Source organism: Sarcophilus harrisii, chromosome 2 (assembly GCF_902635505.1).
Source record: "Sarcophilus harrisii chromosome 2, mSarHar1.11, whole genome shotgun sequence".
NCBI classification, from domain to species: domain Eukaryota; kingdom Metazoa; phylum Chordata; class Mammalia; order Dasyuromorphia; family Dasyuridae; genus Sarcophilus; species Sarcophilus harrisii.
Window position 1 is genome coordinate 566,081,820 of NC_045427.1, and position 27,708 is coordinate 566,109,527.

The window sequence follows — 27,708 nt, forward strand, 5'->3', positions numbered from 1 at the left end:
CCAATTAAGCAGGTTAAGGCTATGCGTCCTTCTGCCTTCCTCTGAGGGTTCGACTACGCCTCGCGCTCCTTTGCCTTTGGATACCTCTGCGCCCTCCCGGCCTGTGCTTCTCCCCTGTCTTGCGCTGGGTTCTCGCTACCTTCCCATTCGTTTTGGCTCCGCGGGGGGCTCCTCTCTATTGGGGCCATAGTGTCCCATCCCCCATCGTTCCCTCGCACAGATAGCTATGCCACAATGCTGTTCCCAGTGTGGGGACGTTCCTCGTCCCTGAGCCGCCAAGAGACCTGCCGCCCCCTCGGCCGGGGTTTGGGAGTGAGGGACTACACCGCGGAGGAGGAGGAGGAAGAGGAGGAGGAGGAGAAGGACGAGAAGGAGGAGGCAGCCGCGACACCTCCTCCCCTCTCTTCCCTCCCCCTCCCCCTCCTGCTCTCCCTCCCTTCTGCCCCTTTCCTCCCCCTCCTCCCCTCTCGCCGCTCCCCTCCCCTCCCCTCACGGTGCCGCGCAGCGGGGAAGGACAAGGGGACTGCAGCGGGCCGGTGCGGACCCCGGGCACTTTGCGCACCGGGGATCGCTCCCTTCGGTCTCCGCTCGTCCTCCGTTCCCTTCTCGCCTCTCACTGCTTCGTCCCGGGCGGTCTATCGCCGCATGGTGCTGGCCGCAGCCATGAGCCAGGAGCCGGAGACCAGCGGCCGCGAGCAACCAGACAGAGATGCCCGCACCCTGGCTGCCTCCGCAACCGCCGCCCCCTCAGGACTCCTGGGACCCCAGGGCCACCGAGGAATGCAGCAGCCGCTGCTGCCGCCACCTTTGCCACCGCCACCACCGGCGCCTCAGGCCTCCTTGCCTCAGATTCTCCAAAAGTAAGAGGATGGGGAGGAAGGTGTGTGTGTTGGTGTATGTGTGTGTGTGTGTGTGTGTGTGTGTGTGTGTTGTGTGTGTGTGTGTGTGTGTGTGTGTGTGTGTGTGTAGGCAGGCACACCCTTTAGATACCCCCTTCCTTTGCTTCATCTTTCAACCCAAACAGAATTTTTGCTGTGCTTCCCCTAAGGCTTATGGCCAAGACAAGTTTTCTTGAGAGGAGATATGCTCCTTATTTGAATTAATCTGGCTGTGTGTGTGTGTGTGTGTGTGTGTCTTTGTGTGTATGTTTGCAGAGAGATGGGGGTGGGGGCGGGCAGGGAAATACCTAGGGCCGCACATCAGTCCACAGGGGTGCAGACAGACCTGTTTCCCCATCTCCTTGTCCTCCCTATTCAAGGGATGTCCCTGGAATTCCTCCAGGCTGGAACAACTCAAATCGGAGGAAAATCACAGCCGAGTAGCTCGCCTTTTGGTGAGCTCCCTGGGAGCTTCACTGGGGCATGTGGATGTTGGTGTGTACTGTTTTTGTATGCGTCGTGTGTCACACACACACAATTCCTAATTGTAGGCAGAGAACGAAACAAGGAGATTGGGTGATGATGGGTGAGGAGGATTATAAGCAATTCTTTTTTGTTTGTTTGTCTTTGATTTTCCCAAATGAAGACAAACTCCTTTTTTTAGGAAGATCTTCACCAGAGGAGCTTAGCATATGGGCTATGTTCTGGCATTTATGTCGAATGCCATCTTGTAGTCATTGTGAACGAAGTCACTTTTGAGGTGAATTTTGGGGTTCTTATTTTACAGGAATGGAACTCGTTGGTAGTTTATGGATGTTTAAAAATTTGAAAACATTTTAAGGGTCATTTGGGAAAGGGGAGCAGACAAAAAGTCAAAGGTAGCACGGGTTATTTTTGCTCAGTTTGAATTTTTCAGACATCGGTTTTAAGGCCTACTAGGCTGATACCTTTTTGTATTCCCTTCGAGATGTATATGCCTCTTTCCTGTAATGAAATATTCAAAATTGTTTTTAAGAAATATTAGAAAGTATGAATGTGAAGTATGTGGGAGAAACAGGACAACCAGAGAATTACAAAAGACTACAATAAAGCTTTATAATGAGCATATACAGATAAGTAATTTAATGTCCCACTCAAGACGGCTTTTCAAAAAAAATTTTTGACACTCAGAATTGGACAAACTTATTAAAATGTGTTGAAAAGTGTCCAGACGTTATAAATAAGTGGCAGTAAATTTAAATTCAAATTCTACTGCTTTGAAGGACTGGCATATAGATCAGTGAAAGAATAGGGAAAATTTATGTTTGTCACCAGTTTTTTGACATCATGACATCTACAGAGTGTTCCCACATTTCTTTTTAGAGTGGCAAAGTAAATTGTTTCAACAGTAATAAAGTGTTTCATTAATTATTATTTAGTGCTTTACTAATAGCTACTTTTGCTTTAACTGGACATCTTGTGAAACTTTCAACAGTTGGTGATTTGAAATGATATTTTAATGTAATTGCTTCTATTTTTCTGAAAGTGTAATTGTTATTTCAAATATGGCTTGAAGTATACTTGATGGATTTTGTAACTTAGAATATTAATCTTGGATGAACGCATAAATCATTCCAAGAAAACTATTTTAATATAAGGTGATTTTTTTGAAAACTAAATTAACCATAGTTAATTGAAAATTTTCTAATGTCTTTACTTGTAGAATCAACATGTAAAGGGAAATTATGTTTCATGATATAATTTATTGAAATAATTTTAGTATGATAATTAGTAAACTTTTGTGCCGCTTGTTTTTAGTTGGAAAAAATAAGAAACGTTTATTTTAATAAAACCCATATATGCATGACTGTCTGTAAAATGTAGCTTGAGCCTGAGGATGTGGGAGGAAATTAATTACTTAAAATTGATTTTTAATGGCCATATGTATAATATTTTTCTTCCTTAAAGCCTTCCACTTCATTTAAAGATACATTTCATATTTTTGGAATGTATCACTTTAAAAAATAAGGGTAAGTTTTTCAAAGATGGCCCCTGATGCGTATAATCCTAGTTGTAGGCATCAAGGGACACTTTTTTGGGTCTGGGTAATGGTGCAAAATGCAGGTGCAAAGCCCAGGGACCAATGAGTTTTTGTCAGTGAGAGCTGATGTTTACGTTACAGAATCTTTCTTTAGCAGGATGATTTGGGACCTGTCATCCCCTCTCTACATGCTCAAATACCATTGGAACTAGGCATAAAATGACAAGCCTTACAGGTCCATCTTTAATGCGCTGAAATTCGATCTGGTTATTTTGAGGCAACGTTTGCATAATTCAATCTGAGCCACCATCTTTATATTATAATTAGTCGCTCTTTACACCGCCATCTTTGAAAAAAGGTTATAGAGAGAGTTAAATTCCACCACAGAGTGAGCAATTCAACTTTTTTTGGTTGGTACATATTTTGAAAAGAAGTTAGCAAATTAAAGTTTTTAGTTAAATTCTCAATGAGAGGAATACATAGATATTTTAGTTTATTATTATTATTTTTTAGAGAACTTCTCTCCCCTCCTATTTATAATATGAAGTAATTAAACACAATTGTGGAGAGGGGTTTTGATCTGCGTGAATAAAATGGATACAATAATATGTTGCTTTGAAGGACTATGGGGATACTTTCACATACTTTGTTAATATTTGCCGACTTCCATCAGTAATGTTTGATAAAATAAAGGTGCAGCCTCATAATCTTATCTAACATTTAAAGTAACTTTACAAACGTGTGAAGTGAAACCCTAAGATAATGACAAAGAGTTTGAAATACGGCTAATGGAAACCACTATCTCTGCTTTATTATAAAAAAAAAGCATATATAAAAATAATCATTTATCTTTTTTTGTTATTGTTGGAGCAAAGGTTCTTAAGTTTTTATGTGTTTGTATCAGAGTCCTCTTTGGCAATCTGATGAATCCTGTGAACCCCTACTTTTCAGAATAACGTAAAAATATAGAAGGAATCTCTAAATTTCAGTTAGAGGTTAATAAAAATGAAGATGTTAATTTTATTCCTATCAAAGTTCAAAGATCTCCCTAAAATCTATCCACAGACTCACAGGTTAAGGAACCCTGTGTTTGCAGCTACTACTTCTTAGTAGTTGTTTTCTTACTGTTATACTATAAAGTTTTGAGTATTAATTCTATCTTACCCTCTTGCTACTATCTTCCTTTAGTAATTAAGTTATAGACACTTATAAGATAGTGATAATAATACTTTTTGTGTGATAGTATTTTGTGCTTTAAAAAAATCAGGTAAAGGAAATTGAAAGCATCATATTATTGAGTTTAAATGAATGATCAAACCATTTGACAAAAGGTCATCATAGTAATACAAGAACGAAACCTGATGTAAGTTTAGGAACTCAGAAGCTAAATTTTTATGACTTAATTGACAAGAAACACTTATTTTGACAGTGGACAAAGATGTATGGAATGGCTAGTAAAATATGTCTGGACATTTTACACGGATTCTTCTGGGGCCAAGATTCTAATATTTTCTTCCCAGTAACATGAAATATTTGACTTGCTGCTATTCAACTCTATTTTCCTACTGATTTATAAGCCATTATATGACTTGTGGTTTTGTTTAATACCAAAAAAATTATTATAAGTGAAATAGTCATACCATTCTACACAGTGAACACAGAAATTATAAAAAATATTTCATGAGGTGAACATATTTTTATAAAGTGAACAAATGGATGAATTTTTCTAAAATATATGATTACTGTGTGGGACTGATGTGTTATAATACTGGGTATTTAAAAGCCTTGAAAATGTTAATTTACAAGCAATAAAAACATGTAAAATAGCAAGTGTTTGTTTTGCTTTTGATAGACTGAGTTGCTCAGCCCTACCTTTATGTGTTGTTTGTGAAAACACTTTGTTCCCTACAGTTTTGTTTTCTAATGTTCAGAGTTCTATGAATAATAGCAAGATGAGATATCTTCATTATTTTTATAACAGGCAAAGTACTCACCTTATTATAAGTGTAGCAAACATGAAAAGAAATAAGGAATTTCAGATAACCATAACTTTGTATATTCTGAATGTACTTTTTAGGTTCTGCCTATGAGTAGGGGCAGGATACAGGCAATAATAGTGATAGTTTGTAATGAGGGTCCATTAACTTTGAAAGATCTGTATCTAGAATTCAGAGAAGAAAACTAAAAACTTTCCAGAGGAATATTATCTCAACAGTAAAGTTTAGTGCTTTTTCAGCACTAAATTTTGCCTTTAGGAAAGACAGAATTTCAGACATCTGGGCTTTAAAAATCTCATCATTTGGGGCCACTTTTAAAAGAAACAAGGATACACATGTTGGAAGAATTTTGAAAATTTTAAATACTATCTTAAAGTGCACATAAGATAGGCATTCAGCAGGGCAAAACATCTGAAAGGATAAAAGCACTTTACTCAAAAGAGGGAAGGACAGAAGCAAACTTGATTACGGGCTTCTTGAAGTCTCTTCTTCGTTCAGGAAGAATAAAAGACAATAACAGGGTTTTTTTTTGGGGGGGGGTAGTTGTTTTTGTTTAATCGTTTTTAGGAGAATTTGCCTTCATTGTTGATTTGGCACACAGGATTGGTATTTAGATGATAAGTATAGTTATCCAGTTGGGAGTTTTTTTCAAGTCCCCAGAGAGGTCAGTAATATGAAATGTAGTACATTATTTTCATTAGTCATGGTAAGGGGCTTTATTACACATGGTGCACAGAGCTGTTATTAAATTGTATTTAAACTGGTGCCACAGGGGAAAAGAACGGTTTCTCAGTGTGAGCTCTTATTCTTCTATCACTTCAGTTTTGCTCTTTTCTTGCCTTTTTTACTAAGCTGGAGGTTTCAAAATCCTAGCTCTAGTTACAGTCTAAACTATATAGTCTTCTTTTGTATTCTTAGATTTCTGGCAAAAGCTCAGGGTACTATTCAAAGTGAAATAATGCCAAACTGTTAAGCTTTTCTCCCTTTTCTTAATTTTCCTTTCTTTTTTTCTCCCTTCTTGCATTGTTTTCCTCCCTCTTTCCCCTCCCTCCTTCCCTTTCTCTCCCTTCCTTCCTTCCTTCCTTTTTTCCTTCCTTCCTTCCTTCTTTCCTTCCTTCCTTCCTTCCTTCCTTCCTTCCTTCCTTCCTTCCTTCCTTCCTTCCTTCCTCCTTTCCTTCCTTCCTCCTTTCCTTCCTTCCTTCTTTCCTTCCTTCTTTCCTTCCTTCCTTCCTTCCTTCCTTCCTTCCTTCCTTCCTTCCTTCCTTCCTTCCTTCTCCTTCCTTCCTTCCTTCCTTCCTTCCTTCCTTCCTTCCTTCCTTCCTTCCTTCCTTCCTTCCTTCCTTCCTTCTTTCCTTTCTTCTTTCCTTCTTTCCTTTCTTCTTTTCTCCCTCTCTCTTTTCCTCCCTTCCTTCCCTCCCTCTCTCTTTTCCTTCCTTTCTTCCTTCTTCTCTCCTTCCTCCCTTTCTTCTTTCCTTCCTTCCTTTTCCTTACCTTCCTTCCTTCTTTCCTTCTTTCTTCCCCCTCCTTCCCTTCTTTCTTTTCCTTCCTCCCTCCTTCCTTCTTTTTGTTCTCTCCCACCCTCCCTTTTCCTTCCTTCCTTCCTTCCTTCCTTCCTTCCTTCCTTCCTTCCTTCCTTCCCTCCTTCCTTCCTTTCTTCCTCCTTTCCTTCTTCTCTCTTTTCCTTCTCCTTTTTCTCCTGAAGGTTTCTCCTTCAACCAAATTCAATATTCTCCACATCCTCCTTCCCTGGCTAGCTGCAAGTATTAGTTCTCAATAAAGAATTTAGCACAACCCAATTAATAACAGGATCAAAAAGCAATATTGTAATGACAATGGACGTTGAGTTTGGTCCATGGATTATAGAATAAAATGAAAAGAAATATAAACAAAGGTGGCTGGTCTGGAGTCTCAAAGGGAAAAAAAAAAATAAGAATAACCTATTTCATCATTCTACTTACCTCCAGTCCACCTTGCCTGTCAGGAGTTGGGGAAAAAACTCTCATTCCACAATATCCTGTTTAATCTGATTTTTGTTGCCAGACACAGCAATAATTATGAGAGCCCAGTCAATAAGTATATACTTTTGTATATTTTAACATAGAGAAATGTTAAGTTTTACAGCTATAATGGGTGATAATCATATTTAGAGTTAGAATGTAGAAAACTTTTGCAGAGACCAAAACAGAGTAATCTGTTTTTCAGAATAAGGATAAAGAAGTTAATACATGGTTCATATAAAGAAATACATGACAAAATAGCAGGGAATTTCCATTTTATTCCACCAAAGTTGAGTGGGTTTCAGATGTATGACTATATTGTCTATAGGGAAACCCAATATTTCTCTTCTGCAGTTCCCACTGGTGAGAAGGCTGGGAAATGTTTGCTTTAATTAAGAAGTTGAGTTTTTAATCGGGTGTGTGAATTTGATCTCTGAAGCTGTGGTGTGGGTGTTAGTGCTGTGCAGATGTGTGCTTTTGCATGATGGGTGGTCAGAACAGAACAGAACAGAACCAAGAAAGAGAGATTCTAAAAGATTCATTATTTTACAGAGGAGATATAACTGGTTATGATTGGTTTTAATCACTATTATTTGGGGAGAAAATAAAGAGGAAATGTGTTATTTTAGATTAGGTTAGTGCACAGTCAATTGATAACTGCTTATTAAAGTATTCCCAGTCAAATAATGCAATCATATTCACTGGTTCCCCTCTTTCCATTTATCTCTTCTGGTCTTGCAAAATACCCTGGTGATTTACAAGAAAACTTTTCCATCTTGCTGACAGCAATCAGTAGGGGCAGTGGTGGTATACATTGATGTTAAGGCAATTTGTAGGCAAGAAAGGAACAATGGAACAATTTGTCTTAAACAGTAAGACTACACCATATAGTTTACATTGCTTCCTGTAGGCTTTCTTTGTATTTGGAGGTAGAAACCACAGACTTTGTGGTATGCATGGACTGGACTTCCTGTCCCCAAAACAATTTTCATGCTTCTTTTCTATTGCATTTCAATAGGGACACCCCAGAATTGTCATTTACTTTAGACTCTTCCTTCACACATGATTTTCTTTTGATTCAATCAGTCATCTATCAAGTCAAAGACAACTTAACTCATAATGTGGAAAACCACCATGCTTTGTTGAGAAACTTTAAACATTTTTAGGAGGGGGCAATACCCCTATAGAAAATTTTCTATAGGCAGAGTTATTAAAGCAAATATAGTCTTTTGTACATTTTAACATGGAGAATTGTTGCTAACTTTTAGTTATAATGGGTGATAACCCTACGGTTAGAGTTAGAATGCAGAAATTTTGATAAGACTTACTTGAATGAATAAAAATATATTCTGAAGTTTAATCATAAAATTTTATTTTGGAAATGACTAAAAGTTATCTAGTCTAACCTCTAATCAAATCATGATTCCCTTCTATAACAGTCTTAAAAAATGATCATTTTCAATCTGAAGCTTTTTTGTGACAATGAACTAATTACCTTTCAAAGCAATTCATTCCTTTTTTCTATAGTTCTGATTATTAGGAATCTATTTCTACAATTTTAATTATTAGAAATCTTTTCTTTAAGTATTATTTCCATATATTGACCAAAGAACTGCCCACTAGGAACCAGACAAATAAGCCTTCTCAGTTTTCTCCATGTTGACTCTTTACATATTTAAAGACAACATTCGTGTCCCCCTCAATCTTCTCTTCTCATTGCAGTTCCTCCACACAATTCTTGTAGTTTTCCTAAGTTTATTGCTGGTTGTTAGAACTGTGTGAGAATATCTTGTGTAATGATGCAAAAAGACTTGGGTAATTTTATTTTGAAGCTATATTATCAGAAGTTGTCTTTGGAGTAGGTGAAGTGTACAAAAATAATTTCATGATGCTGGAGTTTGCCATTTATAAAAATGAGTATCTTTCCTGAAAATTAATCCCAAACAAAATAATATTTTTAAGTGAATCCTTGAGGAAAGAACACTGACCTGGAAGTCATGAGGTCTGTTGGAGAGCTGGTTCACAATTTTTAGCTGTGTGACTTAAGGCAATTTTTGCTACCTCTCTGTTTCTTAGTTTGATTTTTGTAAAATTGGTGGAACTATATTGTTTCTAATGTTAACATCCTAGAATTACATGACAAGGCATGTAAAGTATTTAATGACCTTTATCAAATATAGTAAGATTTATCTGTCATCCCTAAGGGCATGTATCCATAAGGGCATACTAGCTGTATAACTTTTCTGTTTGCCTCATTTTTTTTCAACTGTAAAATGAGGATGATAATAATAGTATCTTTTCTTTAGGATTAGATAATATATTTGTAAAATGCTAAACACAGTGTCTGGTACACAATCAGTACCATGTAAATGCTTATTCTTTCACTATAAGTTAAATAAAAAATTAATGGCTAGATAAATGCATTTTCCATTATTTACAAAGGATATCACTAACAACCTAGTTCCTTGACTCTGTGATTCACAGATATGTATAATAATGTTAGAAAAAAATTACATTATCCTTTTTTTAAATTTGGAAATTTTTAGTACAAATGAACATTTTGGAGTACCAGATTATTATGATTTAGTTTACAAAACAGCTAGTCTTATTTATTTATGAGTGATTATATGCTTAATGTGGAACATAATATACTAGTGGGAGAGTCTTAAGACTTTCCCTTATTAGGAAATTTGTTTGCGGGGTATGTAAAAGAATTCACAACACATATTTGTATTGTTATCAGTATTTACTATGCTGTGTTGATCTATATTGTACTTTGAGAAGATGCTATTCACCTATAATAACAACAGAACATTTCCTTTTTTCCTTAGGAAATTTCCAAAATTTCTCTACCTTTTCTGAAGAGTCAGAATGACTACTATAACTTGGTATAAGCCTGAATCTTGCTTATGTGACTTATTTTTTTCTTTAAGCCTGCAGATGCCACTAGCACTCACATGTCCTGTCATTTCTCAGGCAGCCACATAGTTGATCATATTCACCATGTCCTAAGACATTAGAGAATCTTGATTTAATACTTGAAAAGTCCAAAAAATGAGAAAAGAAAGATGAATTATGATTTATAGTTTATTTTAAAATATATATATTTTCATATTGCATTTGGGCTAATTAGTCCTTTTATTTAGAATCCAGGAATTCATCTCAAATCCAGTCTCTTCACTTTAGAGATGAAAAAAACTGAGGCCCTGAGAGATAAAGTGGTTTATCCGAGATCAGAGTCGGGGTCAGAGTTAGTACTAAAACCTAGATCTCCTGAGTTCTGGACCCATATATTTTATGCTGGGATACTAGAAACAGAGAGAAAGCTACAGAACCTGTTTATGAATTAGTCATCAATCCTTTTAGCTCTGGTCTGTCACACTTCCCCCATCATGATTCAGCAAAGTGTCTTTCAATGTTTCTAATCAACTCTTTGCCTTTCCTAGGTCCCCTAGGTCCATCCTAGGGGTTGTCTTTCCACACCTTGGCAGTAGATATGCTCTTAAAAGGTCACCTTCCAAATTTTGCCCTCTGGCCAAGCAGAAATTTAGCATCAACCTGTCTCTTTCTAGTTTAAGATTAACTTTCAATGAAGATGTAGATACAATCTCTTTAATGGGCAGAAAACACTTACCCTATTTTCAGTACCTCCGAAGGCATTCTGCTGCCACTCTCTTTTTGAAATTGAAAAATAAAGTTTACAATGAAGGGTTACTTTTAATATTTTTATTAACCAGAAAATAATTTAATTTACTGATCTAAAGTATACTATAGATACTTGCGATGCCTACTTTAAATAACTATTATTAATATAAAAGTGTAACATTTTAGATAAGTTTATGAATCATGTACCTGTTATTGAGATGGAAATAGTGAATTAGTTTAAAATGGAATACTTGAGATGGTGAAACCAAAAATCTAGTAGATCAAGCTTTACACAATTCTACTATGGAAAAAACTTTATGTTGAGAGTTGGGAATACAAATGTAAGAAAGACATAGTAGATAGGCCTCCCTATGGAGTTTACTGTCTAATGGAATACATAAGCTATATACAAAAATAGCTGATATAAGACATAATTGGGCAGAAGGTATAAGTATGTACATAGAACAAATAACACAAACTTGCATTTTAGAACACATCTGTGCTCACAATTATTTTCATAAGCTTGTAGAGTTTCCATTAGCCCTAAGGAAAACTTGATGGTTCTCTAGTTTCTAGATTGTGTCCAGAGCCTGTTCCTACCAAACTCCAGCTGAAAGCTAAGTTCAAAACAAGGAATATAATATCTTTTTTAATATCCATGAACCAGACAAACAGACTCTCTTTGACTGGAAGGGAAATAAGTTGAAACTACTGTAACTTATTCCATTCAATATTTCTTAAGCATTGTTAGGTTGGATTGACTCTGATGAAAGTCTTTATCGATAATCCAGTCACTAGTCCAAGCCAGTTTAAAAATGGTGATGAATTGCTCTGCAGCCTAATCTAGAAGTATCCTGGAACTTGCTGCTGACCCCACTTAGTACATCTTTTTTAGATTTAAGTTACATATCTATTTTTACATTTGCCAAATAAGTACCTTTGGCATAATAGGTATTTGGCATAATAGAGTTGGAAAGTTCTTTGGAGATCTTTTAGTTCAAGCTCCTCATTGTACAGATAAAGAAACTGAGTCCTAAGATCATGTAGGTAGGAAGCAGCCAGACAATAATCCAAAAATAGGTTCAGTCACTTTAAATCCTGTAATTTATTTACTCTTCCAAGAAGATTGTCAGCTTGACAGGGATACTCTGAGAATAAAAGTGATCATTTTGGTACAAATCCTGGATTTGGGGTGCAAAGCAGAGGCAGTCGAGGAACTCTTATGTAAATTCAAGATGCAATATAATTACTACATTGTTATAAAAACTGACCTCTAACATTAAGTATAGACACTAGAAAAATATAACTTGATAAATATAATATTTTAATACAAAGGTCTCGAGACTACTTTGAAAATAAGTAAAATAATTTTTCAAAATAACCTAAAGAAAGACCTTTGTTTTGGGGTGTTTGGTTCTAGCTGTATATGCTCTTATTTTAAGCTGAAATCCATACCCCATTTTAGATTCCACAAGCAGATATAACCAGGCATCTGATATGCATGACTGGCAAGACCTGAAATTGAGGCTAGGCAGAGAGTATATAAACAGCTATAATCCTCTCAGCATGTGCTAAAATAATAGCAGACATGATTGTTTGATTCCGAAATTAAGTGTATGCCAGGGTTCCCTAGATCTCTGCCTCAATTCAGAAAACCATAGAATGTGTTTTATTTAAGAGGTCATTTAGTCCTAATCTTTCAAGGTCTGGAGCAGGAAAGTAACATGCCTAAGAACAATGCAGCTAATTAGTAACTTAGGTAGAATTCACAGTTCTTGCCTCCCTTTGCTTATTTTTAAGAGTAAGTTTCATTGATTACAAATTTCAATTAAATTTTCATCACTTAGTTTTAAATCTGTTTTTACTGATTTTCATATGATGATTATATAATGTGTTAGGTACTCACAATGCTCAGAGTGATGGGGGTAAGTGAAGAGAAAAAGAGAACGATTCTCTTTACAATTTAGTAGGTGGATAAAAAACACACAATACAAAGACAGACACACATAGAACCTGTGTGTACTGCAATATCTAGCCCTAAAGAGTTGTATACCAGTGCCATATGAAGTCTAAAAGATTCCATTATTGGGAGAGAGCATCTGAATTGGACTTCAAAGCAGGGATTCTTAACTTGAACTTGTTTTTGTTGTTGTTTTCCTATTTGGGGGAACTATATATATTTTTTGAGACCAATTCAATAGCTTATTAAATGGAGAGAGATACTGGGACCAGATGGATCTTGGTCCCAAGACTGGACGAGACTATCATCTCAAAGAACCCAGCCCTGAGTACTGGGACAGCAAGCTTTTTTTATAGTATAACAAGAACAGTGACATAATGAGGGAGGTACCTAGGTGGGGATACCCTAATGGGGGGGAGGCCCCTAGGATGACACAATGGAGGGAGGTTACTGATATTATAATGACATCTAAAATGGATAAATCTTTAGGGGGACTATATTTCAATATAATTGACTTCCTTTGTAATCCTGTATATTTTACTTCTTTAAAAATATTCTTACCATAGTCTTTATCAAATAGCCAAAAGTGTCTGTGCCATAAAAGGGGGATTTAAAATATTTAAAGATAAATTTAAAGGATTTATTATAACCCAAGAGCTAAAAGGAAACTTAGCAATCATTTAGCCCATTCTCCTCATTTTGCAGGTGGAAAGTGGTGAAGTGTGACCTGTTTTATGTCACAAAGATAATAAACAGAAGAGCTATAACTTGATTCCAGGTAATATGACTTTAAACCACTATGGAAGTGTTTCCAAACTTTCCATAACAATGGTCCATTTTTTAAAACAACAACAAAAAATTACCTCTTTCTTTTTATAAACAATTTAAGCAAATAATCTTAGCCAGTGTTTTATTTTTAAAAATTAAGACTTTGTTATAAAGTTATAATATGCCAATATTAAATGGGGTAAATATCAAAATAATGTAAATAATTGCTGCACCACCGTCACTGTCACAGGGATAGAAGAGACATTTGCAGTCTTTTGGCTTAACACTCCTTATTTAGGGCAGCAAGGGGGCATAATAGATAGAGTGCTAGGTCAGGAGTCCCTAAACCAGGTCTTCTTCATCTGAAGTTAAGAATATTTTTCTTTGAAACTAGCAATGAGGAGTTACACTGTAAGGGAAGAGAATGTAATTATTTTATCGGGGTGTGGACATCTAAGCTCCTTGTGGGCAGTCAAACCGAGAACTCAGGTTGACCATTGGTTATCTTCTTGGGACATGTGTAATCCAATGGAAGGGTTTGGTAAAACTTTAAATTTCAGGCTTTAATTGAAGATACTTGAAAATACATCTCCTGGAGACTTACATGAATTGATGCCGAGTGAAATGATCAGGACCAGAAGATCATTATATACTTCAACAACAATATTATATGATGATCAATTCTGATGGATGTGGCCCTCTTCAACAATGAGATGAACCAAATCAATTCCAATAAGGCAGCAATGAATTGAACCAGCTACACCCAGCGAAAGAACTCTGGGAGATGACTATGAACCACTACATAGAATTCCCAATCCCTCTATTTTTGTCTGCCTGCATTTTTGATTTCCTTCACGGGCTAATTGTACACTATTTCTAAAATTTTTGTACAGCAAAATAACTGTATGGACATGTATACATATATTGTATTTAACTTATACTTTAACATATTTAACATGTATTGGTCAACCTGCCATCTGGGGGAAGGGGTGGGGGGAAGGAGGGGAGAAGTTGGAACAAAAGGTCTTGCAATTGTCAATGCTGAAAAATTACCCATGCGTATATCTTGTAAATAAAAAACTATAATAAAAAAAGAAAATATATCTCCTGGACCTCCAGGACTTCCAGAACTACAATGGGCAACTAACCTTAGTAGCATAGCAGACTTGGAGGTAGCCTCCACCAACTGGTTATTAAGAAGTTGATAACTTCTGAGCAATTTCTTCTTGCTGGCCCAGAAAAAATTACTAATGGTACTTAAACCACCCACTCTTCTATTCATCTTCACTTGATTTTTTATGTCTTCTCTACAATTGCCAGATTTTTTGGAAGGAGGAAGTTAAGCCTAATCAGTAAAAATAGATAAATGATTAATAGGCAGAGTAAAATCAAGAAGTCATCCACAGGAACAAATATCTCTGCAGCTAGGTCTCTATTAGCATCAAAAATGAATCCCATGAAGTAGTAACATTATTCAGATTTATTGGTGTATTTCTACTGGTCTGGAAACAACTTCCATATTTCACAAAATTATAACTTCAAAAAAATAAAATGCATGTAACCATCTCATGATCTTCAGTATTAGTACTAAATGGGACTTATCTTTATTTTTTATTGTAGTTTTTAATTGATATATTTCATTTTTGTTTCACATTCATTTGAAATATATTCCTCCCCAATTTTGCTACACAGCAAGCCACCCATTTTAATGAATACTAAAAAAGAGAGGGGAAAAAAAGGAGTTCAACAAGAACAATATGTAACAGTCTGGGTTCATAGTTCTCTATTTCTTTGTGAAGAGGAGACAGAGGCAAGTTTTTCTGAACTCATCGTTCAGGAGTCAAACTTGTTCATTATAATGACAATTTTTTCAGTTTTTAAAAAAATGTTATATAGTTTTTATTGGTAACTTTTGTTTTTATATCATACTCATTTCTGGATATATCTTCCTCTGCCACCCAGCAAGCCATTCTTTTTTTTTTTTTTTAACAAAAATTTGAAAAGTAAACAAAATAAACCAATACATTGACTGTATATGTTAGAATATAATATTCCATGTTCACAGTCCCTCCACTTCTATAATGAAGTGGAGAGCCATATTTTCTCAACTCTTTCCTCAAGTCTATTTTTAAACATATCATACATTTGTTTCTTTTCAGGATGCTACATTCCAATCAAAGTGTCCTTTATATTCTTTCTCATACTTGGTCTATCAATTTCCTTCTTCATGTTATTTTTTTTTTCATGGGCATTCTTCAAACATAAAATGTACTTTCTGATGTTTGCTCCAAAATGCAATTTATGTACCACTTTCTACACGAAGGCTTTCTTGATTCCTATCAACAGTTAATAATCCCTCTTTTTAATTACCTTGAATTTATTTATGTCTATTCTATATGGACTAATGCATGTAAATTTCATTTCTCCTCATGGAATATGAATTCTTTAAGAATAAAGATTTTGTGTATTTGAATCCTTGAACCTAGTAGAGTGCCTGATGCATAGTAGGAGCTTAATAAATATTGTTGATTGATCTTTGGGGCCAGCCTTGGTCATTGTAATTATATATAGTACAGTGGTTTTTGTTTTTGTTCTTTCCATTTATATTATTATAGCTATTGTGTATATTGTTTTTCTTGTTGCACTTAGTTGTCTTGGATTCATGTAAGACTTCCAAATATTTCTCTAAAATTGTTTGTATTTATCATTTCTTAAGATTCAGCATTTTATTATTTACATTTACATTTATGTACCACATTTTTAAAGCCGCTCCTCAATCCACAAATAGTTATTTTGTTATCACTGAAGTACTGGATAGCTCAGTTTATTTCTTCTTACATTAAGCATGATATTTTAAAACATAACTTTAATTTTATTCAGAACTTAAATATAAAAATAGTATTTCCATGTATACAGAAGATAAAAAAGGAATGCATATAAAATCAAGAATCTCTTTTTGATGCTGCTTTCTTTGAAAAATTATATATTAAATTCAGCACATTAATTTTACAATTGTTCTCTTTTATCTTTCTTCTGTTCTATTTTGTGCATATGAATATATTTCAATGACCCACTTTTTGAGGAAGTCACTATTGTTAACCTCTCCTCTGCCTACCATTCTTTTCTTCTTTAAAATAAGAGAAAAAATCCTCTTTTTAACAAATAAATAAAGTTAAGCTAAACATATCCACATAATGGCCATGTCTAAAAACATTTATCTCTTTTTGCACTCTAAGTCCATCACATATCTAGCTGAAGCAGCATGGCATCCTCTGGGAGAGAAAAGAGGGTTCATATCAAGCATATCAAAACACCCCCACTGCCTCTATCACCACCTCCTCTCAGATCTTGATGAAAATAGCACGGTACTCTGCACCCAAGAATGTTGAAAATAGTAATATCTTCCAGACCACTGGCACTTCTTCCTGTCTGTTCCTCCCAGCCATTGTTGGGAGAGGGGAGGGAGTAATCACTGTGAGGAAGGGCTTACTTTCTTTACTACCAGTAAATGGCATCAGGGACATGGGCAGACCTCATCAGTTTGCTCAGCTGATAGAAACTCTCTGGGGAAATGGTGATGGCATGTAAAGGAAGTATCTTGGAGAGGCTTTGGAGCATGAGTAGACATTTAGTGACTGCTTCTAGTTGGCTAACCATGAAGAGGAAACACTATGATTGGCTTCAGAGGCATTCAAAAAGGCTTGTTCACTTCAGTTACTTCCTCGTTTGTCTCACTTGCTCTTGGGGTAATCTTGACTCATTCATCGTATCCAGTGGTGGAGTGCTGCCTTGTTTTCAAAAGGTCTAGAGGATTTCTTGGCATCCTGACATTATAGAACCCCTAGGTTTTGCAGCCAGTGCAGCATTAGTGCTCTTGGGAGCAAAGATTGCTCTTTGAGAGCAATAATTGAGAGCCAGGCAATTGTAGTTGGAATGCTGGCTCATGTGGCAGTCCTATCACCTTCAGACATAAACTTGATGGAACCATAGTTATATATGAATTTAGCTAAATTTTGAAACTTATTTCCTCAGAGACTAAGTTGGCATAAAGTAGAATGTGCTTTTCCTCCATTTTGGGGGATATATATGTATGTGTGTGTGTATATATATATATATATATATATATATATATATACATATTTGTTCTTGCTTTAGTTTTTAAATAAATAGCCTAAAATAAAAACTAATTGATGTGGTTAAATGAAACCTGGGGTGCTAGTTATAATCTCCTAACAATATCCTAACAATGGGAGGGAATATAGCCAGATGGGGCTTGAGGCAGTGATGTAGAGAAGACATACCCCAACCTCAGAAACACTCTCCGAAACTCTAAAGAGCAAATGTAACAGCCTGGCTCTGGTAGAGGGAGCCAAACCATATACTCTACAGCACCAGTCTTAACTGCTGACTAATTGGCAAAGAAGAAGAGCCCTGGGAATGGAAGCATCCTCCAGACCATAAATCTTAGTTCCATCTCAGTATTTGAAGTCATTGTCTGGAAAACCATATTTAGTGGAGGTGAAGCCTGACAACTGCATTTATAGGTTCTGTAGCCACAGCTATCGAAAATCTAGAAAAGTAAGTTTTCTTATTGTCAGATGATTCAAAATCAGAAACCAATAATGATTTTTATCACTGAAAAAGATGCATCTATTTTGCTGCTCCACCTTAAGGACCATGGAACCTTTCGCTCTGATTTTCAACTGAAACCCCTTCCATATATTTCTCCTCCATTAAAATGTGATCTCCTCGAGAGCAGGTTGGACAAATAGGTGGTGCATCGGATAGAGTGCCAGGCCTGGAGTTAGGAAGACTTATCATTCTGAGTTTAAAACTGGTCTCTGATACTTACTGGCTTTGTGACCCTGAACAAGTCACTTAATCCTATTTCTCACAGTTTCCTCAACTGTGAAATGAGCTGGAGAAGGAAATGGCAGACTATTCCAGTGACCAAGTAAACCAAAGACTCAACAACAGTCTATAGGCTTCTCTCATTTCTTCTCTTCTTTTCTTCTTTATTCATCTTCTTTCCAAGATTAGGAAATTTATTTTGCTTGTGACCACTCTTCTCCATATTATCCTCCCACTCTTTGCTTCCCTTTTGAATTTGACATTTCTATACATAATTTTTTGTATGTAAGTATAAGCTTCCATGTATCCTGTCTTCCTTTGCTTCAGATAAAAGTGAGGTTCATGTGATGTCTGCTCCCCTTACTCCTTATCATATTTCTATAATCTTTTCATGCACCCCAGTTATGAGAAATAGCTAGTTTCGCTCTCTTATACATCCTTTCAACACTAGTATATTCATCTTTCCCTTTTCTTTTCTGTCTTAAAACCCTCAAAACAGAATCAGTCCACTTCTAAAAACTTGTTTTTTGTAATTTGATTGCCTTGATGCCCTTTAAAGATATCAAAGTTCTGAAGGGACATGTTTCTTTTCTGCTGAATCATCATAGAAGTCCTTCAAGGTTTTTTTTTAAGGTCCTTTAAATTTTTAAGATTAAATTTTAATTTTTTTCAATCAATGAAAATCTATCTTCTTTCTCTTCCAAAGCCCTTCTTCCCCTTCTTTGAGAAAGAAAAAAAAATGAAAACTCCTTTGTACATAATCAAGCAAAACAAATTTTCCTTTTGATCATGTGCAAAAAAAAAGTTGTAATCTGTTCTCTGAGTTCATCACAGCTCTGTCAAGGGGTAAGTACCATGTTTCATTATGAATCTTCTGGAGTTGTGGTCAATGATTGTACTAATCAGAGTTGTAAAGCCTTTTAAAATTGTCTTCACATTTATGTCATTCTTGGATTAATTATTTTCCTGGTTCTGTTTATTTCTTTATGCATAGATTCATGTACATTTCTCAGGTTTCTCTGAAGTCATGTCTTTTATCATTTTTCATAGAACAATAATATTCCATCACACTTTATACAATAACTTGTTCAGTTGTTCTCCAATTATTGAGAATCCCCTGAGTTTTCATTCTTTCCAACTATAAAAGAGCTGCTATAAGAATTTTTGTACAAAAAATCCTTTTCCTCTTTCATGAATCTCTTTGGAGTATAGACCTAATATTTTGACATCATTGTCATTGTGTTGAAGGTATACATTTTTGATGACTTTGGGGCATAGTTCTCAATTGTTTTTCAGAATGGTTGAACCAGTTCGCATAGTTTTGGGGTTTAGATATCACTTAACATATTAAGGAAATATCCATTTGTTTCTATATTTTCTAGTGTTTTGTCAAACCTTTTCTTGATCTCATGACATGTATCACATGATTTTTGTTGTTCTCACTAATATGCCAGTTATGTTTATAGTTTTCCTAATATTAACCCTGATATGCATTCCTGGTATAAATCTAGCCTTGTCAGAGTATAGATTTTTTGGTGATGTTGTTGTAGTCACCTCAATAAAATTTTAGGCTAAAAATCTAGGTAGCCAAGTAGTGCAGTGAATAGAGCACTAAGCCTAAAGTTAGGAATCCTGAATTCAAATTTTATCTTAGATTCTCACAAACCATATAACATTGGGTACATCACTTAACTTTTGTTTCCTCTACTGTAAAATGAACATAATAGCAGTGCTTATCTTCCAAGGTTGTTGTAAGGATCAAATCAGATAATAATATTTGTTAAAAGTGCTTAGCACAGGGCTAGCATATAGTAGGCCCTAGGTATATATAATCAATCTTCAACTTTTGTGAGGGTATATTTCTAGAAAACAGCACAAAAGTAAAAAAATGCAAATGTTGATAGGTTGAATCTATGGGAAATAGGGGATTGATTAAATTCCTGCAACTACCAAAAACTAAAATCTTTCTCAGAAATTTCTGATAATGTACCTTTCTGTATATAATTCTTTATCACAAAACATTAATCCTGATAACATGCACTTTTCCTAACACAGGACCCTGCAAATAACCCATAAAACACAGTACACAAAATAAAATTTGTAACATATAAGACATTTTTTTGCTAGTAATTTCCTAGAATCCTGTGACCTTTTGTATTAATATCTCATCAAAAATTTTTGATTTCAGACAATATTCACTAACACATAATAGTACCATATAAATATAGTACCATAAATATTTTACTTCTTTTTCCAGATATACTGAAACATTGATATGTTAAAACCAAACGTATAGCCCACAGTAGTTGAAAGCACTTCAAGGTGAAGTTTATCTAACGCTTCTATTTATCACTTTGGGGCATAATTGAAAAACAAAATTTGAGTTTTAATGGAAAACAATGGAAGTATTCAAGGAATGCATAAGGAGTTCTTTATTCTATAGTGTTATGGTGAACAATATTAGTAGAGTGCCTATTGAGATACTAGCCAGTTATTAAACTTATATGCAAATTGGGACTCTCATTTTTTCTCTACTATGCATGTGTGAAAATGTGTGTCTGCCAATGTGAATATAAAAATGGATTACTAGTAAAATATTTGGAATACTTCAAGTCATGAAAGGTAAATGCACAAATGCTGAAGATTGATTGTAAATGCTAGAAAAAATAATTATTTTTTGTATTCTATTCACTAGGGATAGTTTTATTTTTCTGTTTTGACTCTCCATGGTTCAAAACCATATTGTTATCACACAAGGAATTTCATGTATCTCTTCTTTTCCTATTTTTCAAACAATTTTTGGAATATTGAAATTAATTATTCTTTTAATGTTAATAGGATTCACTTGTAAAACTATCTAGACCTGTATTTTTTTTCCTTTTGAAGTTCACTTATGACTTGTTCAATATTTTTCTCCCTGTGATTCAGTTATTTGAATTCTCTATTTTCTGTTCTGTTGATCTGGGCTTTCATATATATATATATATATTTGTAAATATTCATGCATTTTCTTTAGATAATTAGTCTTATTAGTATATAATGGGATGAAATAGTTGCTAATGATTTCCTCTGTTTCTTCATTGTTTGTAAAATAGCATTTTTCATTTTTGGTATTAGTTAAATCTGTTCTTTTGCCTAATTTGCTGGCACAGGTAAATGGCATAGTGAATAGAGTGCTAGGCCTGGAGTTAGGAAGACTTATCTCCCTGAGTTCAAATGTAGCCTTAAACACTTACTAGGCACATGATCTTTGGCAAATCACTTAACCCTGTTTGTCTCAGTTTCCCCATCTGTTAAGTGAGCTAGAGAAGAAAACGGTGAACTATTCTAGTATGAAGCATAATAGATTTTGCTCTAACCTTTTCTTTGAATTACACAAGAATATTTATGTTCCTCTTATTGTATTTCTTATAAACAGCATTTTTTGGATCTTCCTTCTAATTCATTTGTTTTGTGGGTGACTCCATCCATTGATATTCATAGTAATTATTAATCCATGTTTCCTCTTTCTCATTCTTTTACATGCTTACTTCTAATTGTTTCCTGTCTCTCTTTATAAAAAGCACAGCAACGAGAGAGGAGTGTCCTCAGTAGAAACTATGCTAATTTGGGTTCAGCTGTCTTCGGCTTCATTTTCCCTCTTCTGTTTTCCTCACTCTTACCACATTACAAGTTCTTATCCTTTTCTTCTTTTCTTTAAATCCCTCTTCAAGATCCATCCTTTTTAGAGTTTTTTCCCCTAGGACTAATACCTTCTTTAATCTATATTTCCTCTTATTCCCCTCCTCTCTTCCCTTTCCTTTTGTTTTCCTGTTGCGTGTCATGTATTTCTGTCTGCTCTTCCTTCTTTTGACCATTTCAGATGACAATAAGGTTCATTTATTATCCATTCTTCTCATCTTTTCTTCTTTGTCTTTTTTAATTCTCCCACTTGCATATTCCAACTATGTGAAATAATTTTTTTCACCTTCGATTTCTACTTCTCTCCCTCCAGTGTATTGTCTTTCCCCATTTCTTCCCATTCTTCTTTTAACATTATAAAAACATAATAAAATTACTTTTGTGCTCTTTATATAATTAGATGCTCCCTAAGCTGCCCTCTCTCCCATCATGATAAGACTCTAAGGGGAATTATTATGAGTAGGATCACTAAATCTCCATATTAAAGTATATGTAGTTTATCTTTTTTTGTAGTACTTTGTAATTGCATATTCATGCTTACCTTTTAATATTTCTCTTGAGTCTGTTATTTGTACTTTGAAGTATCTATAAGCTCTAATCTTTTCTAAAAATGCTTAGAAATAATTTTTTCATTAAAGGTCCATTACTCTCCCTGCCCATTTTTCTTCTTATCTCAGTAGGTTTATACTCTGTTGTGCTGATAAATTATCTTTTACTTTATGTAATGTGGTATTCTAAGTTCCCCATTTCTAAATATTGGGACATGTTAAATTATGATCCTGACTATGGCTCCTTGGTACTTGAATTATTTCTTCTTGACTGCTTGTAGTATTTTTTTTTGATCTAGAAAAACTGGAATTTGACTATGATGTCACTAGTGCTTTTCACTTTGTGATGCCATGAGAAAAAAAAATATATTTTATGGCTAAAGAGGACAGAGCTTTAAAAAGTGAGAGAAATTATATGAAGATTTGGAAACATATGATTTTAAAAGGACTATCAATTTGATTGATGAAATTTAGAGAATTGTGACTTTTTGAATGAAAAGTGAATCATTAAGCATTAGGAGGCTCTCATTTAAGCCATTGAGATTGACAGGCCAAAGAACTGAGTAAAGGATCTGGGTGATAGATGAACTTGACCTAGATGAAAAGCTGCCCTGCAGGGTCTATGACAGTTAGAAACAGTCAACCGATAGAAGACTTAAGTTGCAAAATTTCTGATTAGTTAGAGAAATAATTGACTTTATTGGTATTGGTCTTCAGATCTACCTAGATTTGGAAAAGGACAAAATTTCATAAGAACATGCTGCTCTCTGCTGCCACCTCTGGTCTGAGAAAGAAAAGCAGAGGGGATTTTGCAGCTGCTGTGGTACCCTGCAGCTGGCTTCAAGTATCAACCTGAAGCTGTGCAGTTGTGGACTCCATTGTCATCAGGCAGTGTAGCATCTGGGTGAATGAGTAACTGGCTGGTCCTGTCAGTCAAGTCCAGAAAGAGCAAACTGGATGAGCTTAGCAGTTCTTTATCTTAAATAGAATGACTCTTCTTAAGAAGTAGTCCTTTCTAGTGCTTTTTAAAGGTGATAGCTAATTAAAAGCTTGAGAATACTATATCAGAGTAGTGAAGTTAAGAGGTTTTCCTTAACTGAAGAGTAGTAAAGATCAGTGTTTATTCAGTCACCAGAAAGTCATTTTCATATAGTATAAATGTTCCTGAGTATAATAACAACATTGAAGCCTTCTGTCTAGATTTCTACATTACCCTAACCACATGAATATATACCTTCCTTACATGTTTCCCTGTCAGGTTTCTTTATTATAAATTTATTGTAAATATTTATTATAAATATTCTGTGCAGGATAGTTGATTCAGGTTAGTATACATTTTGTGACATTTTATTATTTAAAAGTGATATTATTGAGAGTAGTTTATGTTATAGAGAGAAAACACATTTTGATGGGGGCTCAAAAACTAGAGTGGTGAGTAGAAGAAGGCTATTATCTTCAATAGGATTGTCTTTGGGCTCCCTGAGCTTGAATGTAACTATAATTTATTTCTGGGAACATATACTTATAGGATAAAACCAGATTTTGGTGAGTAAACCAATCCCAGAGAGTGAATAGAGCATTGATATGCCCCATGAAAAGGAATATACACACATATTGTGTAACGTACAAATATATACACCACACACTATCCACATATGAATTTATATCCTGCTTTGTAGTCCCATTGTGCATTTGATGTATTACACTGACAACTCCAACTCTTTCTGGGAATGGGAAAATTGCTGGTGAAGAGAACAAAACATGGATTTCTCCTTTATGAAGCTCATAGGAACTGAGCTGGTATATGAACATCTTATTCTTTAAAAAACAACAACTAAAAGGGTTCTTATTGTCTTATTTCTCCCAAACCTGCTCATTGATGGTACTGATGTTTCTTGGATGTTGAGTAATTACTAGTTATATTAAAAACAATGAAATCCTGGAAATCATAATTTTGGAGTTAGAAAGTGATCTTAAATATGTTCCAGTCTAACTCCCTCATATTTATTTTGCTGCTGAAGCTGTGATAGGATTGTTTTGTTAAAATGTTAAAATATTTCATGAATATTTAAGCAAGGTATGGCTATGTGTTTATTGTTGCAGAATAAGAGAACTTAAACACAAAGAGAGGTCCAAGAACTTTAAAAATAGAATGACTTTCTGGAAAAAAGAAACAATGATACTCTTTTCTTGTCATAATGCTTATTTGATGTTCAGCTCCCATTTTTCTAAACTGAATACTTAGAAATTCAACAGAAACTAAAAACTAGCAACTAAAATATGTCAAGTGAGCATCTTGAAATGAATGGGAAATCCAGGAGTCAATGGTATTTGTGAACTAAAGGGACACAGATGTATTTACGTTTATTTATTTATAGCATATTAAAATTATTGGTGACCCAAAGCAGTAGAAAGGCACATGGTAGATGACAGTATATTACCAGTGATAGTTTATTTGTAATTTGGAATATTCAAGAAAAACCATATATAGAAATCACCTTGGAGAGAAGATACAAATATACTACATATCCCTGCTGGTGGAAGGACCATTTTGAATTCATGAATCTATGTACACTGAAATATTATCACTTTTACCATAGCTGCCAAATTGATATTCCTAAAACATGTCCTTACCCACTTCTTCCCCTTACCATTCAACCCACCTCCCCATTCCTCCCCCCAGACTCTGACAAAGAAAATTTTTGATGGTTTCCCATTACTACTAGGATAAAAATATGCACTTCCCAATGTTACTAGGAAAACAATAATATATAACTCTGGCATTTCAGCCTGGAATTTAAAGTCCTGATTTTGGCTCCCACTTACTCCTCAATGTAACAAAAAGTCTTGAAAATTAGAATGATACTGCATTATCTAGGTGATAACGAATTTCTAACTCATTGAAAGTCTTAACAGAAAGCTCAGATGACTGCTTTTCAGAGATGCTGGTCTTTTTTAGGTATGGGTTGAACGAGGTGGCTTGAAGTCTATTCCATCTCAGAGCTTTAAATTCTTGACTCAAGCTTCTTTTTCAATAAATCTCAGTCAGATTTACTTGATAGCTGACACCCTGAAATGTATTAATTCCCTTGATGTAAGTTTCTTGATGAGTTCTTGGCACATAGTACATATTTACTTAATAAATGCTCATTGAGTTATGATATTTACTTACTTATGTACATGCTGTATCCTTGCAATAGACTCTAAGTTCCTTGACATCAGGGCCAATTTGATTTTTTAAAAATCTTCATATCATCAGCACTTTATAAATATTTTGCATATTATTGGCATGTTATTGTTGTCATTACTCTCTTCATGGGGCAAGGATACATGCCCCTCCATGAGAAGCATATTAAATGTTTGTTGAATTGAATCAAGTTATCATAAAACAATAATGACAACTTTTATACATTATAGTTACACAGTGCTTTATCTACATTTTCTTAGATCTTGAAAAATAAATGTTATAACTAATTTTACAAATGAGGAAATTGAGATTCAGAACAATTAAGTGGTTACATTCACCTTGAACAAACTTATGTTCCAGATTTTTCTCCCTCCCTTTCCTCCACCCTCTCCCCTAGACAGCAAGTAATCAAATATATGTTAAACATGAATAATTCTTCTATATGTATTTCCACATTTATCATGCTGCACAAGAAAAATCAGATCAAAAAGGGAAAAAATGAGAAAGAAAACAAAAGCAAACATAGCAAAAACATGAAAATACTATGTTGTGATGCATATTCAGTCCAAACAGTTCTCTTTCTGGATTCAGATGGCTCTTTCTATCACAAGTCTATTGGAATTGGCATGAATCACCTCATTGTTGAAAAGATCCATCAGAATTGATCATTGCATAATCTTGCCGTTGCTGTGTACAATGGTCTGTTGTTTCTACTCACTTCACTTAGCATCAGTTCATGTAAGTCTCTCTAAGTCTTTCTGAAATCATCCTGCTGATCATTTCTTATAGAACAATAATATTCCAGAATATTCATATACCATAATTTATTCAGCCATTCCCCAACTAATGGATATCTACTCAGTTTCCAGTTCCTTATCAGTACAAAAAGAGCTGCTACAAACATTTTTGCACATATAGGTCGTTCTCCTTTTTTTTTTTTTTCATCACTTTGGGATACAGTCCCAGTAGAGACACTGCTGGATCAAAGGGTATGCATAGTTTTTATAATTGATATGTTAAAATGATAACATCTGAATTCAACCAAGGAACAGAGTGAGAATCTGATTGTAAGGCAGATTTTCTTCCCATCTCACTTTAATACCTTTCCATCTGAAATGAAGGTTAGCCACATGCATCAACCAAAAAAATCCTACCTCCAGTTCTTTAAATTTAACATTTTAAAGAGGCATTTTATGAGTTAATAATTTTAAATTATTATTTATTAATAAATTATTTATTATAAATATATAATTAAATTAAATTTAAATTAATTGGGATTAGATTGGCAGGAAACAGAGTACATATGATAGTTATTACATTTTATCAAAAGTTTAAGCAGATATGGAGTGCTTTTTTTTTTTTTTTTTTTTACCTCTTTCCCATCCCTGTTTTTTGAAATTCTGTTGCATTCCTTTATTTTCTTCCTTTGTTGTGGTATTATAAACTCTCCTTCAATCCCCTCTTCACATCTAATGATAGACTTCAGAATTGTTCATATACTTTAGAATGGCAAAGGCAAAATTCAGGAACTCCCTATTACCTATGCAATAAAATATCAACAAGTTGGCCTAGAATTCAAGGCCCTTAACTCTCTGAGTACAATTCAATCTACTGGCCATATCTCAGATAATTTCTTCATTTTATTATATGTTCCAACGCTAAACACTATTACTTAATGTCCCAAAGTTTTTTTCCCAGCCATTTCCTAAGTGTTATCTTGGTTCATCTTTCCTTGATATTTGTATAACAAGGTATTCATTTTGACTTTTGTAAAGAAGAGGTGACAGAGACATTAAAATGTAAAGGAAAAGTCTTTTTCATATATAAAAGAAGTCTTTGCATCTTAGATTCTGAGGTTTAAATAGCTCTACAGCCTATGAAAATGTCAGCTTCCTCTTTGGGCACAGACAGCTTTTATATTTTTGTACCCCATCATTCATCTGCATAAGATGATAGCAAGATTTGACAAAGTATATATGGCCGACTGATCATCAGTTATAAAGTTATTGAATGAGAGAGGCTTATATCTCACCTATCTCTTGTCAGTATGTGACAAACCTCAGAGCTGAAGCTATAAGAAAATTAAAGTGGAGATTTTTCTCTCACTGACAATAGTACTGTAACAGGCCATCTATAATATCCAGCTGAGTCAGAGGTTGGTGATGGTGATGACTGT

General features: G+C 34.9%; 1 protein-coding gene across 1 annotated transcript in view; it reads left to right on the top strand.

Moving 5' to 3' along the window:
• The first annotated feature begins 441 nt into the window (after positions 1 to 441).
• Positions 442 to 27,708, top strand: part of RBM20 (RNA binding motif protein 20) — a 239,826-nt gene continuing 212,559 nt past the window's right edge. The window contains exon 1 of the mRNA XM_031955834.1: positions 442 to 860. Coding sequence (XP_031811694.1) covers positions 646 to 860 — 215 coding nt within the window. The 5' untranslated portion in view covers positions 442 to 645. The remainder of the gene's footprint in view (positions 861 to 27,708) is intronic.